The sequence below is a fragment of the Pocillopora verrucosa genome, chromosome 3, assembly GCF_036669915.1.
Source record: "Pocillopora verrucosa isolate sample1 chromosome 3, ASM3666991v2, whole genome shotgun sequence".
Lineage (NCBI taxonomy): Eukaryota > Metazoa > Cnidaria > Anthozoa > Scleractinia > Pocilloporidae > Pocillopora > Pocillopora verrucosa.
Window position 1 is genome coordinate 27,520,396 of NC_089314.1, and position 21,123 is coordinate 27,541,518.

At 38.9% G+C, this 21,123-nt stretch overlaps 1 protein-coding gene across 1 annotated transcript; it reads left to right on the plus strand.

Annotated features, from left to right (window-relative positions):
• The first annotated feature begins 37 nt into the window (after positions 1 to 37).
• Positions 38 to 16,911, plus strand: LOC131798923 (GATOR2 complex protein WDR59). The gene is made up of 24 exons (XM_059116590.2): positions 38 to 117; positions 525 to 574; positions 1,124 to 1,259; positions 1,478 to 1,563; positions 2,484 to 2,564; positions 3,022 to 3,059; positions 3,236 to 3,324; positions 3,897 to 4,013; positions 4,502 to 4,585; positions 5,496 to 5,664; positions 5,960 to 6,039; positions 6,983 to 7,195; positions 8,003 to 8,167; positions 8,805 to 8,900; positions 9,776 to 9,917; positions 10,414 to 10,486; positions 10,984 to 11,140; positions 11,494 to 11,621; positions 11,948 to 12,139; positions 12,392 to 12,578; positions 13,219 to 13,400; positions 14,233 to 14,375; positions 14,917 to 15,024; positions 15,712 to 16,911. Exons 1-24 carry the CDS (start codon positions 73 to 75, stop codon positions 15,846 to 15,848), a joined length of 2,898 nt encoding a protein of 965 aa, XP_058972573.2. The 5' UTR covers positions 38 to 72; the 3' UTR covers positions 15,849 to 16,911.
• Positions 16,912 to 21,123: the final 4,212 nt, after the last annotated feature.

The following is a 21,123-nucleotide window of genomic DNA, read 5'->3' on the forward strand; positions in this document are numbered from 1 at the left end:
ACATATCACTGTGACACCGAGCCTGCACTATCACAACATTGATCAGTGGAGTCTCACGTGAGTCAATCCAAGATGGCGGTCTACCAAGATTTTGTGGCAGTATACAAAGACTGGCCCGTGAGTTTCTTTTTATGGGAAATAATATCACTACATACCTCCTGCATGGTAGTAATAGTAATTGTTATGTGGAGTAAGTGCATGCAAGTTGATCCCGTTGGTCCATCTTGCACATCAATCAATCAGTTGGTTTATACGATTGCTGAGGGCAGACGACTGCAATGATTTGTTATGCTGTACTCGCCCCCTACTTAATCCGCCCAGGCAGGCGGACAGCTAATAAATATGAATTTTCATGTTGATTCACCCGGTCACCCGATAAAAATCTCCTTCCTCTAAGTATCTCAAATTTTCCAAACTTGGAATAGTGTACTTCCGGTAGTTCATACCTGTGCGAGTGAGCCGTAAATTAAACTTTTGTAAAATACTCCCGTGGTTTACTTACCAGGGAACATTTATCCTTCCAGGCTACAGTAATGGCTGTGGATTGCACGGGCCAGTTTACTGTTTTAGGATCGTAAGTAACTTTTTCCATGGTGATATTTTCAGGCCCGTCTTTGCGGCTAGTGGCGTATTTGTGTTTTGCTCGTTTCGTACCGTTTGTGATCATACCAATGCTTTGAATGCACCTGAACATTTTAACGCTCTCTAAATTGGCAATCTTGTTTTAACATTGCAAAGGTAAAATGAGAAAAATGAATTTAATTCAAAATACATCTAGAATGAACATTATTCACAAGCTTTATGCATGATTGTCAAAATTTGAAATCACAGGAAAAGTCTTTCAACAATAATTTATTATGTTTTAATTTGTGCATGGCCCCTCTTGATACCAACCCTGCTGCTGAGTAGGCTATCCCGCATTCATAGGGTTGTCATGAAGCTTTCCTAGGGTTTGCTCTAAATTTAATTATCAAGTTACAAGTGAACATAATTAGTCTCAGAAAAGTGAAAATCAGAAAGAGAAAAAGGGAAATTTGGAAAGGGAAAAGGGTTAAAAGAGAAAAGAAAGGGCATTTTTTTTTTTTAATAATTTTCAATTGTATCTGATATGGTTTTCCCACAGACGGAAAGGTTTAGCATTTATTGACCTGAATGCTCCTCATACAGTAACAAAAAAGGTGTCAAGGAACAGCAAATGGGAATGTGGTGCCGTGGAATGGAATCCTCATTTGACACATGCTCATATATTTGCTTATACGGTGAGTGTTCTATTTTTTGTATAATTTTGACCATAAATATATCTGTGTTATTGCATTGTACTATCGCTATTACTATTATTATCATTATTACTAATGGTGTAAAATTCTTACTATTACCTGCATATCTGAATTTTCTGTATTGTATTCATGCAGCAGTTCATTTTATTTAGTAAATCTTAAGAGATTAAGTGACCTTCTGCCTTATTGTTGTATTGCAGTCCAACCAAAAACTAGAAATTTGGTCCTGGAGAGATGGTAATGACTTGCAACAACACATTCTTAGGGGCCACACAAGATCAATAAGGTAACTACTTTCTTTTCTCTTTACATCTGTTCTTTTTTCCAAACTTATTAATGGTATTGATATTTGGTTTTGTTAGAAAAGATATAAGGCAATAAAAATGGGATACAAAAACAGTTTTAGTGCTTTCTGAATCAAAATTTTGACTTCCCCCCCCCCTCCCTTATTAGAAATTTTCTGGGTCTGTGCCTGTAAGTGACCCACATCCCCAGCGCCACATCCCCTGCGCCATAGATTCTGTAGCAGTCACTGGATAGGATGCTATTCTAGTGCAGTTTACACCCTTAGCCTTTTCATGGTTTTTCCAAGAAATTGCTGAAGTTAACTTTTCCCTCATGAGGAAACAGGCACAATGAGAGTGACCAGGCTAGAGCTTTACTCTTAAACCCCTAAGAGTTACTTCCAATTAATTTCTCCTTACAGTGTCTCTCACCTCTGAATCAAACATCATGGTTATGAGAATGAAGGAAATGATCACAAGCTATAGAAGCTCTTAATTGTTTGAAAAGTTCTCCCTATTAATATCACAAGAAATGTGCAATGAAAAGTGCAAAGAATGTGTATACTGATGTTAAGGCTTTATACCTGAATCTTTCAATACAGAGTTCAGTCAGGCTAGAAACTGCATCTTCACTCATCTGTCACAGTATATTTTTGTTTGTGGACATTATTTCCATTCAAAAAGCTGTTTGATTGAACATGTTCACTTTTTCATTTATGAGAAAGTTTATTTCTTGTTGTTGTTAAACTTTTATTTTGAAAAGAAGGAAGGAAGTTACAAAAGTGACTCACCAGTTGAGCAATCCTTTTAGCGATTTTCAAGCAATTTTTGGTGGTGTTAAGGAATACTACATGGGGTAAATTTTACTAGTTACCACCTGAAAAGGAGAACACTGAGGAACTATTAATTTGTTTGATTCTAGTGACTTGAACTGGTCATGGTTTGACCCTCAGCTTCTTGCCACTTGCGCAATGGACCAGTTTATTTATATTTGGGACTTAAGGTATGGCAGTTTTTGTGATTATGGAACTACATGTGAGAATGTTAGATCATCACCTTAAAAAAAAGTTTGGGAAGAATTGCTTGACACCCACAATTGGCAAAATATGTGTCTTCTCATGTCTGCTCTCTTAGTGACATGACCTTTTTATACCCATGGGTGATCAAGAAAAAATTTCTCCTTACAATAACTATACAATGTCAGGTAGACGAGTGGTGAGAGTAGAGATAAATATCAATTAGGGGATTATTAGTTGATCCAATACCAAATTCTCCAAACTATCCTCATAAGAATTGTATGACAGACAATAAGGAGAATTACGATGAGATCTTGGGGTAAAAGGGTTGAAACCACCCATAAATGTATGACACACTGTTGAGGAGCTGTTTTTATTTATGTAGCCCATTCACTGTCATAAGACAAGTTGTTACATACATTTGCCCTTTTGCACTGTCTACAGGGATGCAAAAAAGCCAGCCAGCTCACTTCAGGCCATTGGTATGTATAGACAAGATAATTGTGCCATCTTGGAAATATCTTGGTTAAGATTGACAGCACTTTAATTATAATTATAGATAGCTGAAATCTTAGGGAAGAGTTATGCCCTTGAAGAATTTGTTAACTTTTAGTGAACAATTTTTCATTAGAGATTTGCTAACTTCATTTCATGTCAGTTGGGGCATCTCAAGTCAAATGGAACAGAGTAAATCGACATGTGCTTGCCACCAGCCATGAAGGAGATGTGAGAATCTGGGACTTGAGGGTACTGATATTTTATTGATATTAATGTGTCTTTTCCTCGCTAAATTTTCAAAGGACAAACTGCCATTGAGATGATATTGGTTGACCTAAAAATGCTTGTTGATCACATTGTGCAGTTGATGTAATATTAAAGAGGGTGTGGTTATCTATTGTGGTAAATATACAGTGTAGCTGTGGGTATAGAAGTGTTTCACATGACTGTCTGTTGAATTGAACTTTTGTTTACAGAAACTTTAATTTCACTATGACTCTGGATTACAATTTCCTCTGTTGAACCTTCCATAAACTTTCATCACTCATGTATTAAGACCAAAACATACAATAAGTTTCAAAATCTAAGGGAAATTAGCTTCTAAATGCAGGGCTCAACTTTGTTTGGAATACTAAAAACACATGACTGGCTAGTGACATGTGACTCCTGTTCTGAGAGAAACTGGAACCTAATGTGCAGGAATGCTAGAATGGGAACTTATGCAAAAGCATTTACATACAGTGTTGTTATTGTTAATGATATTCAGCAACAAAATGCTCTTTGGAAGTGCAGTAATTATTGTTTGCATCATTTGATTATAGAAAGGTAACACCCCTGTGGTGTACGTCACAGCCCATCTTTCTCAGATTTATGGATTGGATTGGTCTCGCTCAAGTGGAACAATGCTCGCAACATGCAGTAAAGACTCTACTGTCAAGGTTAGTCTTAAAGTTGTGTAAAAGAGCATTGTCAGTTTTAGTTCTACTAGAAAACTGAAGCTTAAATTTTTGCAGTCCATGTAATTCTTCACTGTCATCAACCCTTAAACACCAAAGAGTGACAAGGGTCTAATTTCTCCCTACTGCATTACTTCTTAATCAAATATTGAGGTCAGCTCTTGATTTTTGGATGAAATGTCCCTATCAGTACCATGTGGGAAATGTACAGAGGACAATTTCAAGAATGTGCATACTGATGTAAGGGAGTTAAGGGTCAACTGTCCCAATTTGTTTTAGTCTTGTGATATATTTATAATTACACTATTTTGGTGTTCAGCAACACTAGAGAATTTTTATCTTAAGTTTTTTCATCCGTAAAGGGAATTCCTTTTGGTATTTTAAACATACTCAAAACACTTAAGCATATTTCCAGAAAATCTTTAAGAAAGTTCTTCACATTTGTATGTTTAATTTTTTCTTCTACTTAGTTGTGGAGTACAGAAAACCCTCGGCAGCCAGAAGACAAGCTGAAGCTGACTGCAAATGCTCCTGTGTGGCGGGCCAGATTCACTGTAAGGGCTTCAGTCAGCTTCAATCCATTCAAATTTTTTGTAAAAAAATCTTGGTGTTAGGGTCATGAAATGAATGCTGTTTAGACTCTCAGAGTAACACAGTGTATGGCTACACAAATTACCATTACTATCATTGTGAACTATGGAACAATACCCTGTGTGAAAAATAATCAATCTCCTAATGAGGGGTAACTACATCACCAATGCCCTTGTCATCAAGACAAGAGAAACAATCTTACCATCAATAAGTGATCTTTTGACTTTTTGAGACAGCCCCCTTTTCAATGACTGTCTGAATTATGCAAAGTTTAGATACTGTATTTCCTTGAATAAGCCCTTGGTGGCTCATTTAAAATGTGACTAAAAGGAAGGGTGCTTATTGGAGGGAGGGTGCTTTTTAAGGAAATTATCAACCTGTACTGATCCAGCTATAGTTGAAGCTTAAAATGTTTTAGATAAAGTGGTATTAGAAACAGAATTTCCCATCCTCACAGACTCAGGGACTGTAAGCTGATGACTAGAAATCTAAACTGATGGGTGGGGTGCTTATTTTTTGGGGGGCACTTGTTTGTTATTATGGTCTAGGGGGTGGGTGCTTATTTTGGTAGGGTGTTTATGAGAGCATGGGTGCTTATTCAAGGAAATGTGGTATGCAAAAGCAAATTTAGAGGCAGAGAGGATGGGATACCCACGGTGCATTTTAATCATAGTTTCCTAATTATTTGCGACCAGGAGTGCAAGATACAATCCTGTACAAAAGTCAGAAAAGTCTGCTTATCTTTTTAGATGTACTCTTCAAACACTGTGAGCAAGTAGAGAGAGCCAACTTAACTTGCATGTCAACATTATGGAAATGATTCCAGAAAACATTGCTTTCTCTGTCAATTCAAGTTTTTCAATTTCTTTCCAGCCATTTGGTGAAGGTCTCGTAACTCTCACTTTACCTCAGATGAGGCGAACCACAGAAAATAGCTTATCTCTGTGGAACATCAGCTCACCCGTGTCGTCCCAAGTGAATACGTTTGTTGGTCACAGTGACGTTGTTTTGGAATTCCAGTGGAGATCTCAAATGATGGAAGGTGAAATTGTTACGGGAAGAGCTGCGACAGAGGGGAGAGGGGGGGTAGAGAGGAGAAAGAGGGAAGGAGAGAGAAGGGGAAAGAGCAAGGAGGGGAGAGCAGGGTGGCAAAGGGATAGAGAGGAGGGAGGAAAGGAGAGAGGCGATAAAAGGGAGAAAGGGGAAGAATGGGACAAGAAAAAGTGAAAATGAGAGGAGAGAGGAGTTAAAGGGGAGTGGGATGGTTGATTTGAGAAAAGTGATAGAGGATAACTGGTATGAATGCCAGCTAATGACATGAGTGATTTCTGTTTCAGATGAGGAACAGTTTCAGCTCATCACCTGGGGAAAAGACCAAACCTTGCGAATGTGGGCGATGGAATCCAAATGGATCATGGTAAGATGAGAAAAATGTAGCTTAGTTGGGATATCTTGAATTTTTATTTTTTCTACTTTCTACTTAATAGAGACTGAAAGTATTTTTTCAGTAAGGAAGAAAAATTAAAACTTAGTACCTTACTAAGCATAGAGAGGATTGAAGTGAGTTGCAAACAGGCCTAGTAACTTTTCGGCTTTATTTTTAAAAGGTGCGCGAATCGTGCTCTAGGTCCTTTGGATGAAGCGGAAATTTTAGAAACGGTTGTAAGATATAACGGAAGGTATTTCCAGTAAAATTATTTTTATTCTGAGCCATTTCTTTTTCACCGTGCAAAGTAGGATGTTTTTGTTTTACACCTTTTCGGTACCGTGGCTTGCATTGCGTATTCTTCGTTACGCGTTGCGAGTGTTGTAAAGCAAAACACGCTTTCGCCCCAGTTATTAACTGGTTAGATGCGAAACTGAAATCGATTGCGACTTTGTCAGTCGCGTTTTCCCATGCTTTAGGATGTTTGCTTGTTTTTACTCTGAGGTCTTAATTGGCTCCATGTCATCACTCTTTTCCTTGGTTGTTTTGTTTTGTAGGTTTGTTTGTTTGTTTTTTTAATGGCCACTGTGATTGCTTTAACTTTTGCCTTACTGCATTCACTAGAAATGCTCTCTGTTGTCGATGGAGCGCTTTAGGATTGAGTGTCTCAAAACCAAAACCGATTCAAACGACCAATCAGAGCGAAATAAAACACCTTAGGGAGCCAATAAGAACCCAGTAGAAACAAGCAAACTTTCAAAAGCGCGGGAAAACGCGGGTCACAGTGTCGATCGGTTTTTTTTTTAATTTGGTAGGTTGAGAGTATGGCGCGAGTTTTCTGGACCAATCACTAAGCCAAGTAGAGCAAAACCAATGCAATCTTTGATCAGTTTCGATATTCGATTAAAAGTTGTTCCATTTCTCTCATTAACAGGCCTGTAATGGAGATGTTGAGGTTAATTTTCCATCTAAAACCGCAAGTGCATCAAGTCCTTCCAAGCGTGACGATTTGATTGAGTCCGTCTTACTAGATTCTGTTATAATTGATTCGGTTGATGTGATCCCTGACATGGCTGTGCAACCACACACTTTACAGCAGGAGTTTGCGCTTATTAACGTAAATATTCCTAATGTCATTGTTGAACAGGTAAGTGTTAATCCCTCTGAACCCTTGAATGGTACAATTGCTAGAGCTATTTCCGATTAGGTGTTGTGAAACCAAATTAATATCCAAGGCCAATCAGAAGGAAGGGAAATACCTTTAAGAGCCAATATGAACTCAAAGTAAAATCGACCAAACTGCCCAAGGCGCGGGAAAACGCGGGCGACCAAGTCGTGATTGGTTTTGGTTTTTGTTTTGCATCTGATTGGTTGAGATAGTGGCGCGAGTTTTCAAGACCAATCGCAGAGCGAAGTAAGAGCAAAACCAAAGCTATTCAAGATTTTTTCCGACACTCCGTGCCCTAAACATGTTATTTCTCCTTACTATATGAATACATTATCCAGCAAAAAGGTGATGTTAACACATAAACGTATCAACTTGAGGCTCCTATCTTGATATCACCCTAATTCTCTTAATTCATTCATAAGGATATGGAGAGAGGTTGCGAGGGAGAGTTGCTTGTTGGTATATGGGAGGTCAAGAGTATATTATTTGCGTTTTATCTTTAGTCAGGTTAGTTAAGTAATCACCAGGTTGTACCAAACGACTGTTCACACGGAAATATCGTTGATCAAGTGCGCTCGAGCGAAGCAGTCCGTGGCAGCACCCATTGTACTCCTCGTTGAAGAGAGACACTGTGAGATTATTTAAAGTCTCTATCCTAAGTACAAAGCTTAGCGACCTGGCCAGCTCTCGAGTTGCATGGGACCTCTAGATATAGATAGTTAACATCCAGGCCAGCGCGTCTCCCATATAAACGAGGCTGCTAAGGTAATTGTCCTTTGTTTTCAGATGGACGCTGGACATAGGAGCTGTACGGTGAACGTTACCAATGGCCGTAATGTTGTATCGCTGGTAATAAACTTCCCATCTCACTATCCTAATAATGCCATACCATCATTTGAGTTTACGCCTGATACCTCCATTGACGTCAGTACTAAAACCAAGCTCATGAAGGTAAGCTCGGATATCAGTATAGAAACACTTGAGAAAGCTCTGTCTTGGAGGAGATCGGTCGCAGATATGCTTTAAGTGTCACTAACTCTCGATACTAAGGTGCTGACAAGGAGAATTTGTTTAACAATCAAGATCTTCTTTAGTTGGTGATCATTTCCTTGATTCTCATGACCTTATAGCTTGATTCAAGGATGATTTTGTTAGGAGAAATTAGATGCTAATCACTCTAAGGGATTAAAGGGTTAAATTAGCGCAATAACGAGAGAGAGCAGCAAAAATAAGTTATTTAGCTGAAACGACTTGTTATGATATATTGGAATCCGAGACGAGTGTCGAAGAGTAACAGCACCCCCTTTGGAGTCCAATCAGACACTGGCGTTTTCCAGCGCTGATTCGCTATATTTCACTTTTAACAATTAAACCTGTACACCCTGAGAGTGACCGGCGTGTAATTTCTCCTTACAGTGATACTGCTGAATCATTCATCAAGATCATGAGAATATAAGGAAATGATCGCCGGCTCAAGAAGCTTTGAGTGTCAAACAAATTCTCCTTTCTAGTGCCAAGGGAAATGTCTAGAGAAGAGTATGGAGAGTAGGGATATTGATCTAAGGGTGTATTTGTTCCCCTTCTTTAGACTTTACGTGAGACGGCTCAGACGCATGTGAAGTCAAACCAAACATGTCTTGAGCCATGCCTCAGACAACTCGTCAGCCATCTTGAAGAATTAACGGTGAGCTACTGAACTTTCCGTATACAGAATTCCTTTCATTATAGCCAGCCTGCTTTCGTGTAGGTGAGGTAAGGTTTGTGCTAAGTTTTGAACTGTAGTGTAGAAAGTCGCAAATTAAATTACAAGATCTCAAATTATTGAAATTTGATTTGAAGTTGTAAGATAGACTATCCGCCGTCGTTTTTTCATAACATTGATCCCTTTAACACCCAAGATGTGATTGTTTATTCTCCCCACCAGCACTTACACATTTCCTTTTAAATTCGTTACGAGAATTTGGTGTTGGATCAAGACAACAACTTAAACCTAACAAGTTTGAGTATTTTCGTTACCTCTTTGCTGAGTAATGTATGGATATTTCGGGGATAGGTTACTTGTTAATCACATCTGGGAGCTAAAGGGCGAGGAGGCACGATACTGATGTTTTGATTAAAAAATGGCCTTAACTACCTTCAGTCCAAATAGGTGCGTCAATCGTCATGGAATCACATCTTTCTTTCTAATTATGACCAAATTCTTACAAATCAAACTTTGCACCTGTGGTTTCTCTCAAGTTAGGGTCTCTAAGCCTGTTAATCTTTTTCAAGTATATTGAGAAGAGTGATTCATGGCTTGATTTATTTTTTTGTGGCTACTGCTTCTCATAGGAGGCGAAGCCACTTATGTTGTCGAGATGAGTGAGTGTAATGTTAGAATTCCGATCCTGATCCAATTTTGACGCGATGTTTTATTGTTTGTTTCGGAGTATCTTACTAGTTTGACATTCGCACTCGACGCACAGTCGAGTTCTTTCTTTTTGTGGTTTCTGGCCTCAAGCCACTAGCATATTATGTTTCCAGTTCTTGCCGTGACGTTAAGAAATCTCGTTAATTTAGCTTCAAGAAGATTTACCCACGGACCCATTGGCGTCCTCTGCACCCCCGTTTCACGGCAGACTCGACCCAGTCTCGTATGGTAGCTACCTGGACGCAGCCGTTCCATTCCCGCGCACCTCTGGGGCCAAGTTTTGTGCATGTGGTAAGTTTAGGGGTAGATGACGTGCCTTTTGGGGGCATGTTGTGAGAGGCCGAACAATTTGTATTAATTTTTTTACATGTACAACTTGAATTAACACTAGACAGTTTTTGCTTTAAATTATCTTTGTATCGATACGCTTTTGAAATCTCGTGGGTTCCTCTTGACCCAATCAGAAGTCAAACAAGTCGTGTTTTGCATTGTGCTCAGTTGATCTTTTGTCCTTGCACCGGTGGCTCATTTTGACTAGAGATCTGCTTGGTTTGTTTGGTCATTTGTGTTTGTCACGAGTAAAATTGTTTTTCGTATCATTATTATCATTATCGCCATCATCATCATCATCATCATCATCATCATCGTTACTGATGTTACAAGTATTAGTAGTATTACTACTAACATCATTAGTAATATTCCTTTGACATGTTTAATCGTTTTACGGAATTTTTCTGTGAACCAAATGACCAAGAGATGGCGTTTACTATAACTCTTTTTTTTATAGGACTACTTGTGTGCTTCAATTTACCAGGAAGGTATAGTGGCCGTTTGGGTTCTGGTGGAGAGCCAACTCCCAGGTACAACACATAACTGTCAGTTTCAAATGAATATCTGTTCGTAGGATGATATATTGAAATCGGGAGGAGAAATACTGTTTATCTGAAATTTGAATCAATCTATTCTCCCTTTCCTAGCGTTATTTGAACACCTGTTTATCAGCCCACCGGTTCTCGGATTTGTGTCTACTAATTACGCCCTAGTGTGCGTGCCTTCATGTTTTATTTTTCGGGACAATTCTGCACACTAACGCGTCCTCATCACTATGTAGCCTACCTCCCCATTCCCCCCTGTTCCCCCTGTTCCCCTTGGCAATTTTTGATCGCTACCTTGGGTCATATTCTTAAGGAACCAATGAAGCCTTGATGTGTGTTGATTTGACGATTTCCCTTCTTAAGTTATCACAAATGAATCTTTTGGTGTTCAAAGGTGTTACTCATTGAAAAGTATACGAGTTAAATTTTTACATCCAGGCTAATTCCCGCTTTTCATTCGAGTTGATGTTTTTCTCATACAGGTCCCTTTCGGCCTTCTCTGCGTACAGCTCTCGCCCCAGTAGCGGACCAGCTCTTCCTCCCCTCATCAACAGCTCGCTTCAGAAATACAGACCTACATTTAGTGCATTTGGACATCAATCGTCTGCAAGGAATATGATGTTCAGGTCGTTTAACCAGGTGAACAGAAGTGGGCCTTCTGCTTGGTGGATTATCGGGTTGACGAGGGCGTGCGTGTGGTACTCCTGTGAACTGACCAATATATTTAGTAATTTTATTACATCAAAGTGGGGTGTTTTACAAGGATTTCCATTTCTCCTCTCGTGTTCAACTCGAAGAGAAATTTCATATCTTCATATCGCGCGCCAGTGTGTTATAATATCAATAAACTTTTCAATTGAATGTCTTACGTAATAAAGTTCATTACAGAATGATAGAGGGTTTTATTATCATTTCCTGTCAATGTAATTTGCCTGTTGAATGTGAAAGGAAGTTACTCATTCGTCACTGACTTACTGTGTTGTGTCACGCAGCAAGGGGATTTAAATGATGCACAAAAATACAGTGGAGTAACCTCAAGGAATAGTGATGTTGGCCCCGTTGTGATTCGTGACGTCAGTGCTTTGATGCCCATTCACCAGTCGTTGGGACAAGCGTACACGTAAGTAGGACCGATGAACGATGAACTTCGACGTAACAGCGTATTGTGCGGGAAAACGTGGTGAAAAGGTACACAAAACACCATGGATCAAAATCCATTAAAGGTCACAATGGCTTAGCCTTGCTACCATTGTAACAAGAAAAGCTGTGATACTTTGATCCTAAACAACCGGATTTTAAATCAATTGGAATGGATGCGTAAAAATGCTCGTAACAATCTCACCTGGTTTGACATACCAAATTTTATTTTGTGTCACACGTGATAGCATTGAAGTTGGGACGTTTTTCCGTATTTTTTTGATTTGCGTTATTATTTTTATTATCAAGGCTTGAAGGAAAGAAAATCACTGAAATTTGTAAAAAGAATCTGGCGGCTGCAATGACAACTGGCCGCAAAGACCTGGTACAGACGTGGTCGCTTTTGAGCTCAGTCCTCGATAACAAGCTCGCACCCACTGATTCGATGGATGAGTCGCCCTGGGCACTACATCCATTTGGAAGGAAAATGATCAAATCCCTGTGAGTAAACAATTAATTCTTGCTAAGCAGTCCTCAATTAACAGCAAACTCAATATTACTTCCTCTAAGTACTAAGACGTCACGAGGATTTCTATCATTTACGAAAACATACCGTTCGGAAACCAGGCCCTGTTTTATCTGGCAACGAAAAAGAGCACATGCTCATTTAGGTTTCCATACTCTTACTTTTACTCAAAAAAAAAATGGAGCTTTAAGATATGTAGCTGCTCATCTTCCACTTTCTATCAACAGAATGGATTACTACTTACGCATCCGGGACATTCAGATGTTAGGAATGCTGGCTTGTGTCCTGGCCCACCCCTCCCTCCCAGAACCTTTCAAACCTCCTAAAGTTGACTTTAAGCCGGATGTCATTGCATCAAGCAAGCCGTTAACTTATGGCTCGTCATCATCACAAGTCACTGATACTCCTTATCAAGTAAGTGGCTCATGGTAACATTTATGAAGGAGGGGGCCTGGAAGGATTTTTTTTTAGTGGGGAGGGGGGGGTGCGTTAAGAGGTGGTTAAATTCATAGTGAATATCGTTTAAACTTGCAACTATGAGTAAGGGTAGAAATGGCGGATTTCGTTTTAGTCAGAATTTTGTATGCCTATTGCTGCGATTTTGTGTGACGAACACGTCTTCGTTACAATTGGGACGATTTTATCACAACTATACAAGAAGAATTCAACGAAAGTGGGAAACTAAATGTCAGTATAGAAAGTCGAAAGTCGAAAGTCGAAAGTCGAACATCCTGAATTATCTTTCGTGGATTTTCAAATTAACACGACTACCACGGTAAAAATAATATTCAAGAGGCGGTTGAGAAAATTCAGGTCATGGAGGGGCTACAACTGCATTACCAGTTGAAATACGAAGGCATACCAATAGATTGAGTTAAATCGTAGTTGGTTCTTTTGTTCTCCATTGAAGAATGTGACCACGAACATTCTAATTATCGAATCATATTTGTGCTTTTGATGATACATGACGAAGGGTTCTCTTAGGTAAACTAAATTCGAAAAAAATTTGAAATTTCCTGTGAAGTTCAATGCGGTACTCTTGTTGTTTATTAAGTCCCATAAGCGACCAAAATCTGTTGGGAGTGTCATAGAAGAGGAGCCAGTTGATATGTCTCCAGCGGAGGAGCAGTGGAGCGAGATTTCATTTCCTTATAGTGGTGGCTGGTCGCCGCCTGTGTTCATTCGAGCAAAGAATCCGCAGGAAGAACAACGCAAGCAGTACGAGAATGATTGTCGGTGAGTTTAGCGATTTAGTATCCTCTTGCACTGATAGGAATGTGAAGTAAAGCAAACTCTTGTGGTGAATAGTGTAAGTAAGACAAAAAAACAGATTTTCTTTCGTTAAGTCTCACGATGCTAACGAAAAAGAGCTTATTTAATGAGAATTTGGTCTTATCAGCCGAGTTGTAATGTAAATTGGCCATCGTAAAGAGTTTCCTAAGCTGACATTTCGAGCGTTAGCCCTTCGTCAGAGCGACTAAGGGCTTTAGAGACCCTTTACGGTGGCGATTTTGCTTTAACAACGCAGTTGCTAAAATCAAATTATCTTGTGATACCCCTGCCCACCGACGCAGCACCACAATTTCTTTAGAAACTTACCCCTCGATTCATTTGGAGTTTATCGTAGTTTTTGTGGCATGAAATGACAATGCCTCTCAGCCTATCTTCCACTTTCCCTTTCCTTCGCTGGTACCCATTCTTACTCCTGGTTGGAGAGAGGCACCGTGGTCGTAAAGTGTCGGGCTTAAGAGTACAACAAAATGGTCTGACCTGGGCTTGAACCGAACAAGATAATTTCACATGAAAATTTTAGAATTCGAACTTGGGAAGTTCACCCAATCAGAATCGTTCCCAGTCAAAAATTTAGGATGAGATCGATGGAATTCTTTTTCTGTTTAATTCTTCTATCTTGTATTATGATAAAAATTATTCACCAAAATTCCGATTTCCACAGACCATGATTTTCTCACCATATTCTTCTCTTGCACTTATTTCATTTTTCAAGCAGTAAGCTTACTCGAAACTAGCATATTAGTTAACATAGCTTAATGCTGGGAATCCCTTTCAGATTTGTTTACAATTCAGAACTTCGGTTATATGACCACTACATGAACCAATATGCTGATGTTCTGTACCGCTGGAATCTGCTGGGCAAGAGAGCTGAAGTCATCAAATTTTTAAGTGAACCTCAAAAACCACACAAGGGAGTAGGTGAGTGATCATTTGTATTTTTTGTCTTGGTAACGAAAAGATTTAGGCAAGCCTCTAAGTGAAAGGGGAGTTTTAATAAGCTAATTTTTACGGCCCTTTATTTTATTCGGATTCCCCGCCGGTAATTTCTTTTAATTTTTGCGAAATATCTGTAAATTAGAGGGTGTGTTAATTCATTATTGTAATGTCACACTTGAATAGCAAAGCGTATGACGCACTAACTTGTATTGTAATACGTAATATACCTGCTAACCAACGTGTATTACTCCGTGGGGTACTTGCAGTGCTGCTTACCCTGCATGAGTTTTGCTTACAGACGGCACTAAGGTGATAACTTAATCTTCTTGAACCTATGGGATGCCATTTTTCTTAAACATGGAGCTCTGCTAGTGCGCTTTGCAAGCGGAATTATGGAAACAATATGATTGAATCATTGGAAACCAGAGCCTAAATTAAGTATCGATACATTTTTTTGGATCGAGAGCCCATCACGCGATCTGCAAATCATTTTGGTGAGATGTTGTGTCTTTTTTGGTCGTAGAATTCAGTACCCGCTGTTACAACTGTCCTCAGAAGTTTCGTGGAGCTCAGTGCGGCACTTGTAAAGCGTTGGGTTTTCAGTGCGTAATATGTCATGTGGCTGTTAGAGGTAAGGTAAAGGGGGTTTTACTGGCAGTCGGCTAAATAGCATGATGATGATTGCGTGACGTGTGTGTGGCGTGTGTGACTAACGTGGCCTCGACGGATACCATGTCCTTTTCATCGCTTTCCTGATGTGATGCCTGGTACAATAAGTAGCTGAACCATAGACGTTTTGAGACGCGGACAAATACCTTATTTTGAAGGTTCTTTCCCTTGACGCTTGCTACCAACCCTTTGTTTGTACATTTAGTGTCAAATACTGATCAAGGGCTCTCCATTTGATTGTTGATGTCAAAACGCACTAGAAGTAGTTTCTTTCTTCGCTCTCCTCGTGAACCACTCTTGCTTTTAGTCTTTCTTCGTGCGCGTGAGTCGTTTCCTTCCGTGGCAATGGTAAATGTGAAGGCTATTCCAAGAGTAATTTTATTTCAAATTAAATCAATAAGTCAGTCCGTGAAAGATACGAGTAGTGGTCACGATTCTTCTTTTTCGAGATTTTAAGGAAAGTCAGAGCTCGGCTTGCTATAAGGGAAAGAAAAGAAATAATATGGACAGTCACAAAAAACAAACAATAATAATAATAATAATAAGAAGAAATAATGAATAGATTGTCTACAAATAGAATTTTATCTATGTGCTATGAATTGTAAATTATGATGTGTCTCAATAATTGTTTTCTCTTCTGTTACTGAAGGCGCTAGTAATTTCTGTGTGGCGTGTGGTCATGGCGGTCATACATACCATCTTATGACGTGGTTCGAAACAATGGACGTCTGCCCGACAGGGTGTGGCTGCCGGTGTTTAGAAGTTGGCACATTTATCGTCGACTGACTGCATTCGTATACAAGTTGGTGGAATAACTATCATAACTACGACCACGTGCACCAAAAGATTTGGAAATAAGAGCAAATGAAACTCGATTGAGGAGTATTTGTACCGGAAAGTGCCCTCTAGATTCTTCAAAGTCGCAACCGCAAGCTCGGTGCAGAGGAGGTTTCCATTCCGTTGCCGTCTCAAGACTAACTCACAATAGAAAGACGCCATTTAAGGACAGGACCCCGAAACCCCGATGTAAACGACAGAGACGTAATGAGAGGAACGAATTTCCGTGGTGAAGTTCAGATTTGTTTATTGCTGTTTACTTAGATTATCCTTGATAAATTTCTTCAAAAACAGGAAAAAGTGTTTTGCCCGGCTGGAAAACTACAAGAAAAATATTCTCTCCCACTGCGGTCTCAAGAACAGTTCCATGTGTAAAGTAAACAACAATTCGTGTATCAGTCAAGCGTACCATTTTAGAATTTGTTTTTTGAACTATAAATCGTTCGCTGGGTAACAGTGCCTTTCCGCCACAATTATGACCCCCAATTTATTTTTTATCTAGCTAACGAGTCTGATAATCACCACTCATATTGTAAGTACAGTCAAATGTCTTTGAGAAATTTTCTTCAGCGGGAAATTGATGATGTAGAGGGTCACAACCATTTCAAGTGTTTTCGGCTGAAATCTTTTGTTTGGGTTACGGATTTAGTTGTCAAAGGATTGCGAATCGTAAACCACTTCATACTACGACTTTAAATCTGACCTCGTGAATAACAGACCGCCTTCCTCGGCCAGGCTGCTAAGCCTAACATTTCGCTTGGTGTTTCATGAGGGGTTGGACTAAGGTTTGAGAGGTCATGGAAATTTTTAAACTCTCACTCCCTCATTAATTTTGTTTCTCCCTTACTTAATTAAAAGAAAAAACATCTTGTTGATGCCACTTTCGAAGGTTAATCCCCTTAAATATTTTTTTTTTGCTTGCGGAAGTTAGACCGGGGATAATCAGGAAAGATCTGATAATGTGGGAAGCAATAACACAGAAAAAAAGTATTATCGTCCTTTTTTACAATAACTGCCTGGTTTATTTATTTCGTTTTAACGTTTTTTTTTCCACACCGTCGAAAAAGGAAGTGTTAAGCGATGAAACGCGAACAACAAGCTGCTAAAGGTCCTTTGTTTACGATGTTTGATCGCGTCACAGAAAGCAGTTTGGACCGAATGCGTTGCGTGACGGGACCAAACAAGGGCCGCAAGGATGGCTCTTCATTGGAGGATCCGGACATTTCCTTTGTAATTTTATGTTCTGCTGGCTTCAACGCCTCTATTAAAGGTTTTTTCTGACTTTCAAACCTAACTTAACAACTTCTTAGTTATCTTTAAAACAATACAATGCCGAAATCACAGGATAAAAGCCCAAATATCACTGGAACAGTGACAGTAAAAAATGCCAATTTGGGACCACTTTGGAGTAAGACCTTGATCACACAGTGCACAGTTTTATCCGGCTCTTTGCTACCACTTCGGATGTAATTTTAGTGGCATGATAAGATTTTGTAACCCTCTTTTGCCTACTCTGATTGAGAAGAGATAGTTTTCTTTGGCCACGCCCATGTTGTTTTTGTTATTTATCACATACAGTCGAGGGAATAAGACTTATTTTAGTTCTTTGTTATTTTGTTTTTGTTTTTTCCATTTTCATTGGCCAAGAGCCAATTACGTTATCTACAAATAACTCCCACGGCAAACAATGGTTCGCGTCTGGACATCACTGTTTAACTGTGTTTTGCTGAAAGTAATATACTGCTCATACGTAACTGCAGCCACAGTCGTCCGTAAAAAAAGGCAGATTGCTTCCCTAGGCTGTCGATGTAATTCTCGAAATCAGCTGCGAAAAACAAACTAGGCAATTAAACGATAAGACAGCAAACTCATTTGTCGCAAAATATGATGATTTGTCAGTGAGGCGCATGTCATTACCACAACCTTCTAGTTTAAGAACTAATTCATTACTTCGTCTATGACAAATCATGTTGTCGCTGTAAGCCTCCTATAATGACTTTTTCACGACCAACTATGGGCTGCTCGGGTTCTCTTGTTGTTAACCCTTTACTCCTCCCAAGATCTGATCGATTGTCAATTCTCCCCTTTAGCCGCTACACAGTTCCTAGTAAATTTATTACGAGAATTTGGCTTTAGATCAAGATAAGAAATTCTTCTTGATAAGTTTGAGTATTCTCATTACCTGTGTGCTGGATAATATACATGTATGTATATATATATATATATATATAGGAAGTCTGCAAGTCGATTTTCGCGTGGAACAGTGCTCAATACGTTGAAGCAGAGCAGAATAAATATTATGAGAGGAAAAAAGGACGTAACTACGTTTCCCGACAAGCCTGTTTCGTGAATCGCTTCACTCTTCACATTAAACCCCTGAAGAGTGAAGCGATTCACGAAACAGGCTTGTCGGGAAACGTAGTTACGTCCTTTTTTCCTCTCATAATATTTATATATATATATATATATATATATATATATATATATATATATGGATATTACAGGGAGAAGTTACATGTAAATCACTTCTGGAAGTTCAACGGATAAATTCTGGTAACAAACCCTGCTAACTCTATCTTAGCGAATGAAGTGACCCTACCAATTGAAAACTTACGTAAATCAGGTCTGTAGCAGATGAGATTGTCATGGGTGCACGATGCACGATGCACGAACAAAAACAAAAATGAAAAACTGAGCCACAACAACTGCAACAATGTCATCTATACAAACTGTAACTTTGCCAATTTTGTGAAGCCAGATGTTATTGAGTAGCTTGTTTTGAAGGACCTAGCTGCTTACAAACACAGATACTCCTGTGATCTTGACAATAGATAAACACAAATAGCAAGACGACAATTGAATTTTGTACTTAAAGACATCAGTTTTATTTGAGAGACATGATGTCGTTTCTGTATTTGGATATATATAGGCTGTAAGCGTTATAGCGTTATTATTGCCACACGAAAAGCGCAGTATTGGTTTATCAGTAGTAACTTTGATATGACGGAAGGGCAATGTTAGAAGGTTATCTATCGTCAGAGATGTGGACAATAAACTACCAAACACGAACATCTGACCAATATGTGATCTCCTCAAATCTTCCATCTTCGTCCCTGTTTTAAACGGGGATGTTCTGTTTGGAGTTGCAAAGCTTTTATATGGCACTTCTCACCAAACGGATGCCACTTTCTTGTTTACAGAAAAAACATCATTTATGGGCAAAATAGGTACGTTACAAGTCAATTTGAAAGTTTTCGAACATAACAGAAATTCAAACGTTCCTTTGAAACGCAACAGTTATGTCACTAAGAGGCCAGTCATTATTTCGCCTGCGGGGGGAACTGACTCGTCGACAACAGAGCATAATGGGTGGAATATGGAAAATTGACTGCCAATGTAACTGCCGATGAGAAGAGGAGATCATAACAATATTACAGGGATCAGGTAAATTTTATCATAGTGCAACCAAAAGATTTTTTTCTGTTATGCAGTTCTGTAAACTTAGTCCCATGCCTCTTGCAACCACACCCTACAGTAAACAGGGCTGGATAAGTGATCTGCTTACATGCTCTAAGTTACACCAGGGTGTGAAACGTCTTAGTTTAACAATAATGCCGATTGACATCTTATTTTCTAGGCGATGTGAGCAATGTGAAAACTCCATGCAGGAGAGATTGTCATCAATATAGGAACACCCAGACATTTAGTTTAGGGGCTGACCATCTTTTATCGCCCGGGGAAGGGGGGAAAACGAGCCCTCCACCTCATGTTCTATGGTGATTACTGATGAATCTCATGCAATAGCTTTCTTCGTCTCCTCCAATCTAGTATCTTTAGATCTTCTGCGTTTTAAATCAGTTGCCATCTCAATACCTGACGGTTTTAATAATTCATCCTCGCCACCTCCGATAACTAATATATTTAATTATCAATCTAATATTCACCCATATAACACAAGATCATCGCCCAGCGATAATTCATTCTTCGAGTACTCTAGACTAGACAAGCAAAGTAAATTATTTTTCAAGAAACGGCACGAAGGTCTGGAATATTCTCCATGATGGAATGACTCATTCGTCTAAACAGAAATCTAGGCAAAAAATTCACTGTGTGCTCCTTCAAAAAAATTCTTGGAGGCAAATTATTACACCGATTTACTTGATCTGATTAAGAAAATGTCTTGAAAGTTCGGCTTATTAAATGCGTTGCCCGATCATCCTTCCTACTTTCTTGAAGTTTACGATTCCTATTGCTAATATAATTGGCTACGATCGTCTTGTTAAAGTACTTTTAAAAATGTCATATCTCCTATTTTTTTTAATTTAAAATGTTTGTTAGGACAGTAATCAATTGATTATCTCCTTTTGTATTTAGGCTTGGTGGTCTGTTCTTGTAAAGATGTATAGTAAATCACATATATTTTTTCTCTTAGTTGTTATAATCGACGGTAGTTACCAACAATTTTGTTATAAAGCCCCTTTAACATTTAAGGTACTTGTCAGTTATTATATCGCTCTTTTCATTTTGTATTGCTGTATCGTTGCTAGATTTAATTGAAATGTTTTATTATGCGTTGAGCCACCGCTTGCCTCGACTAGCTGTGGCTAACTGCGAGTAGTTTTTATCTTATTTTGTATTTCGAACCAATAATAATTTAGAATAAACTCTACAAAACTGTTTAAGTTTAATGCGGAAGCATGCAAAACCTCAGACATAAAATCATACCTCGCCTGTCTTGTTCCTCGGTCGCCAGTATAAACAGGAACCTTTTGATTTTATTCCTTAAATATGTTTCGTCTGTGATAATTCCATGTTTTTTATTGGAAAGTTCCACTACTCTACCGGTGATGTAATGGTGAATGATATTTTTTTCAGCTTTTGATCGGCTGCAAACAGGAACCTTTTGCTTTAATTCCTTAAATATGTTTCGTCTATGATAATTCCATGTTTTTTATTGGAAAGTTCCACTACTCTACCGGTGATGCAATGGTGAATGAAATTTTTTTCAGCTTTTGACCGGCTGCAGTTCATCGTTTCTTAATGTTGACACAGATTTGTTATTTTTCATGAAGCGTTTCGAAAACATTTTGATCTGGTCTTTCCACTGTCTAAAAATATTATTTGTGGGATCCATCGAAAATTTTAGTCGAAGTTACTTTGGTGGTGGTGGGGGGGGGAGCCTTGCATGGTTAGAATTTTATCACTACTGAAACGCCATGATTTT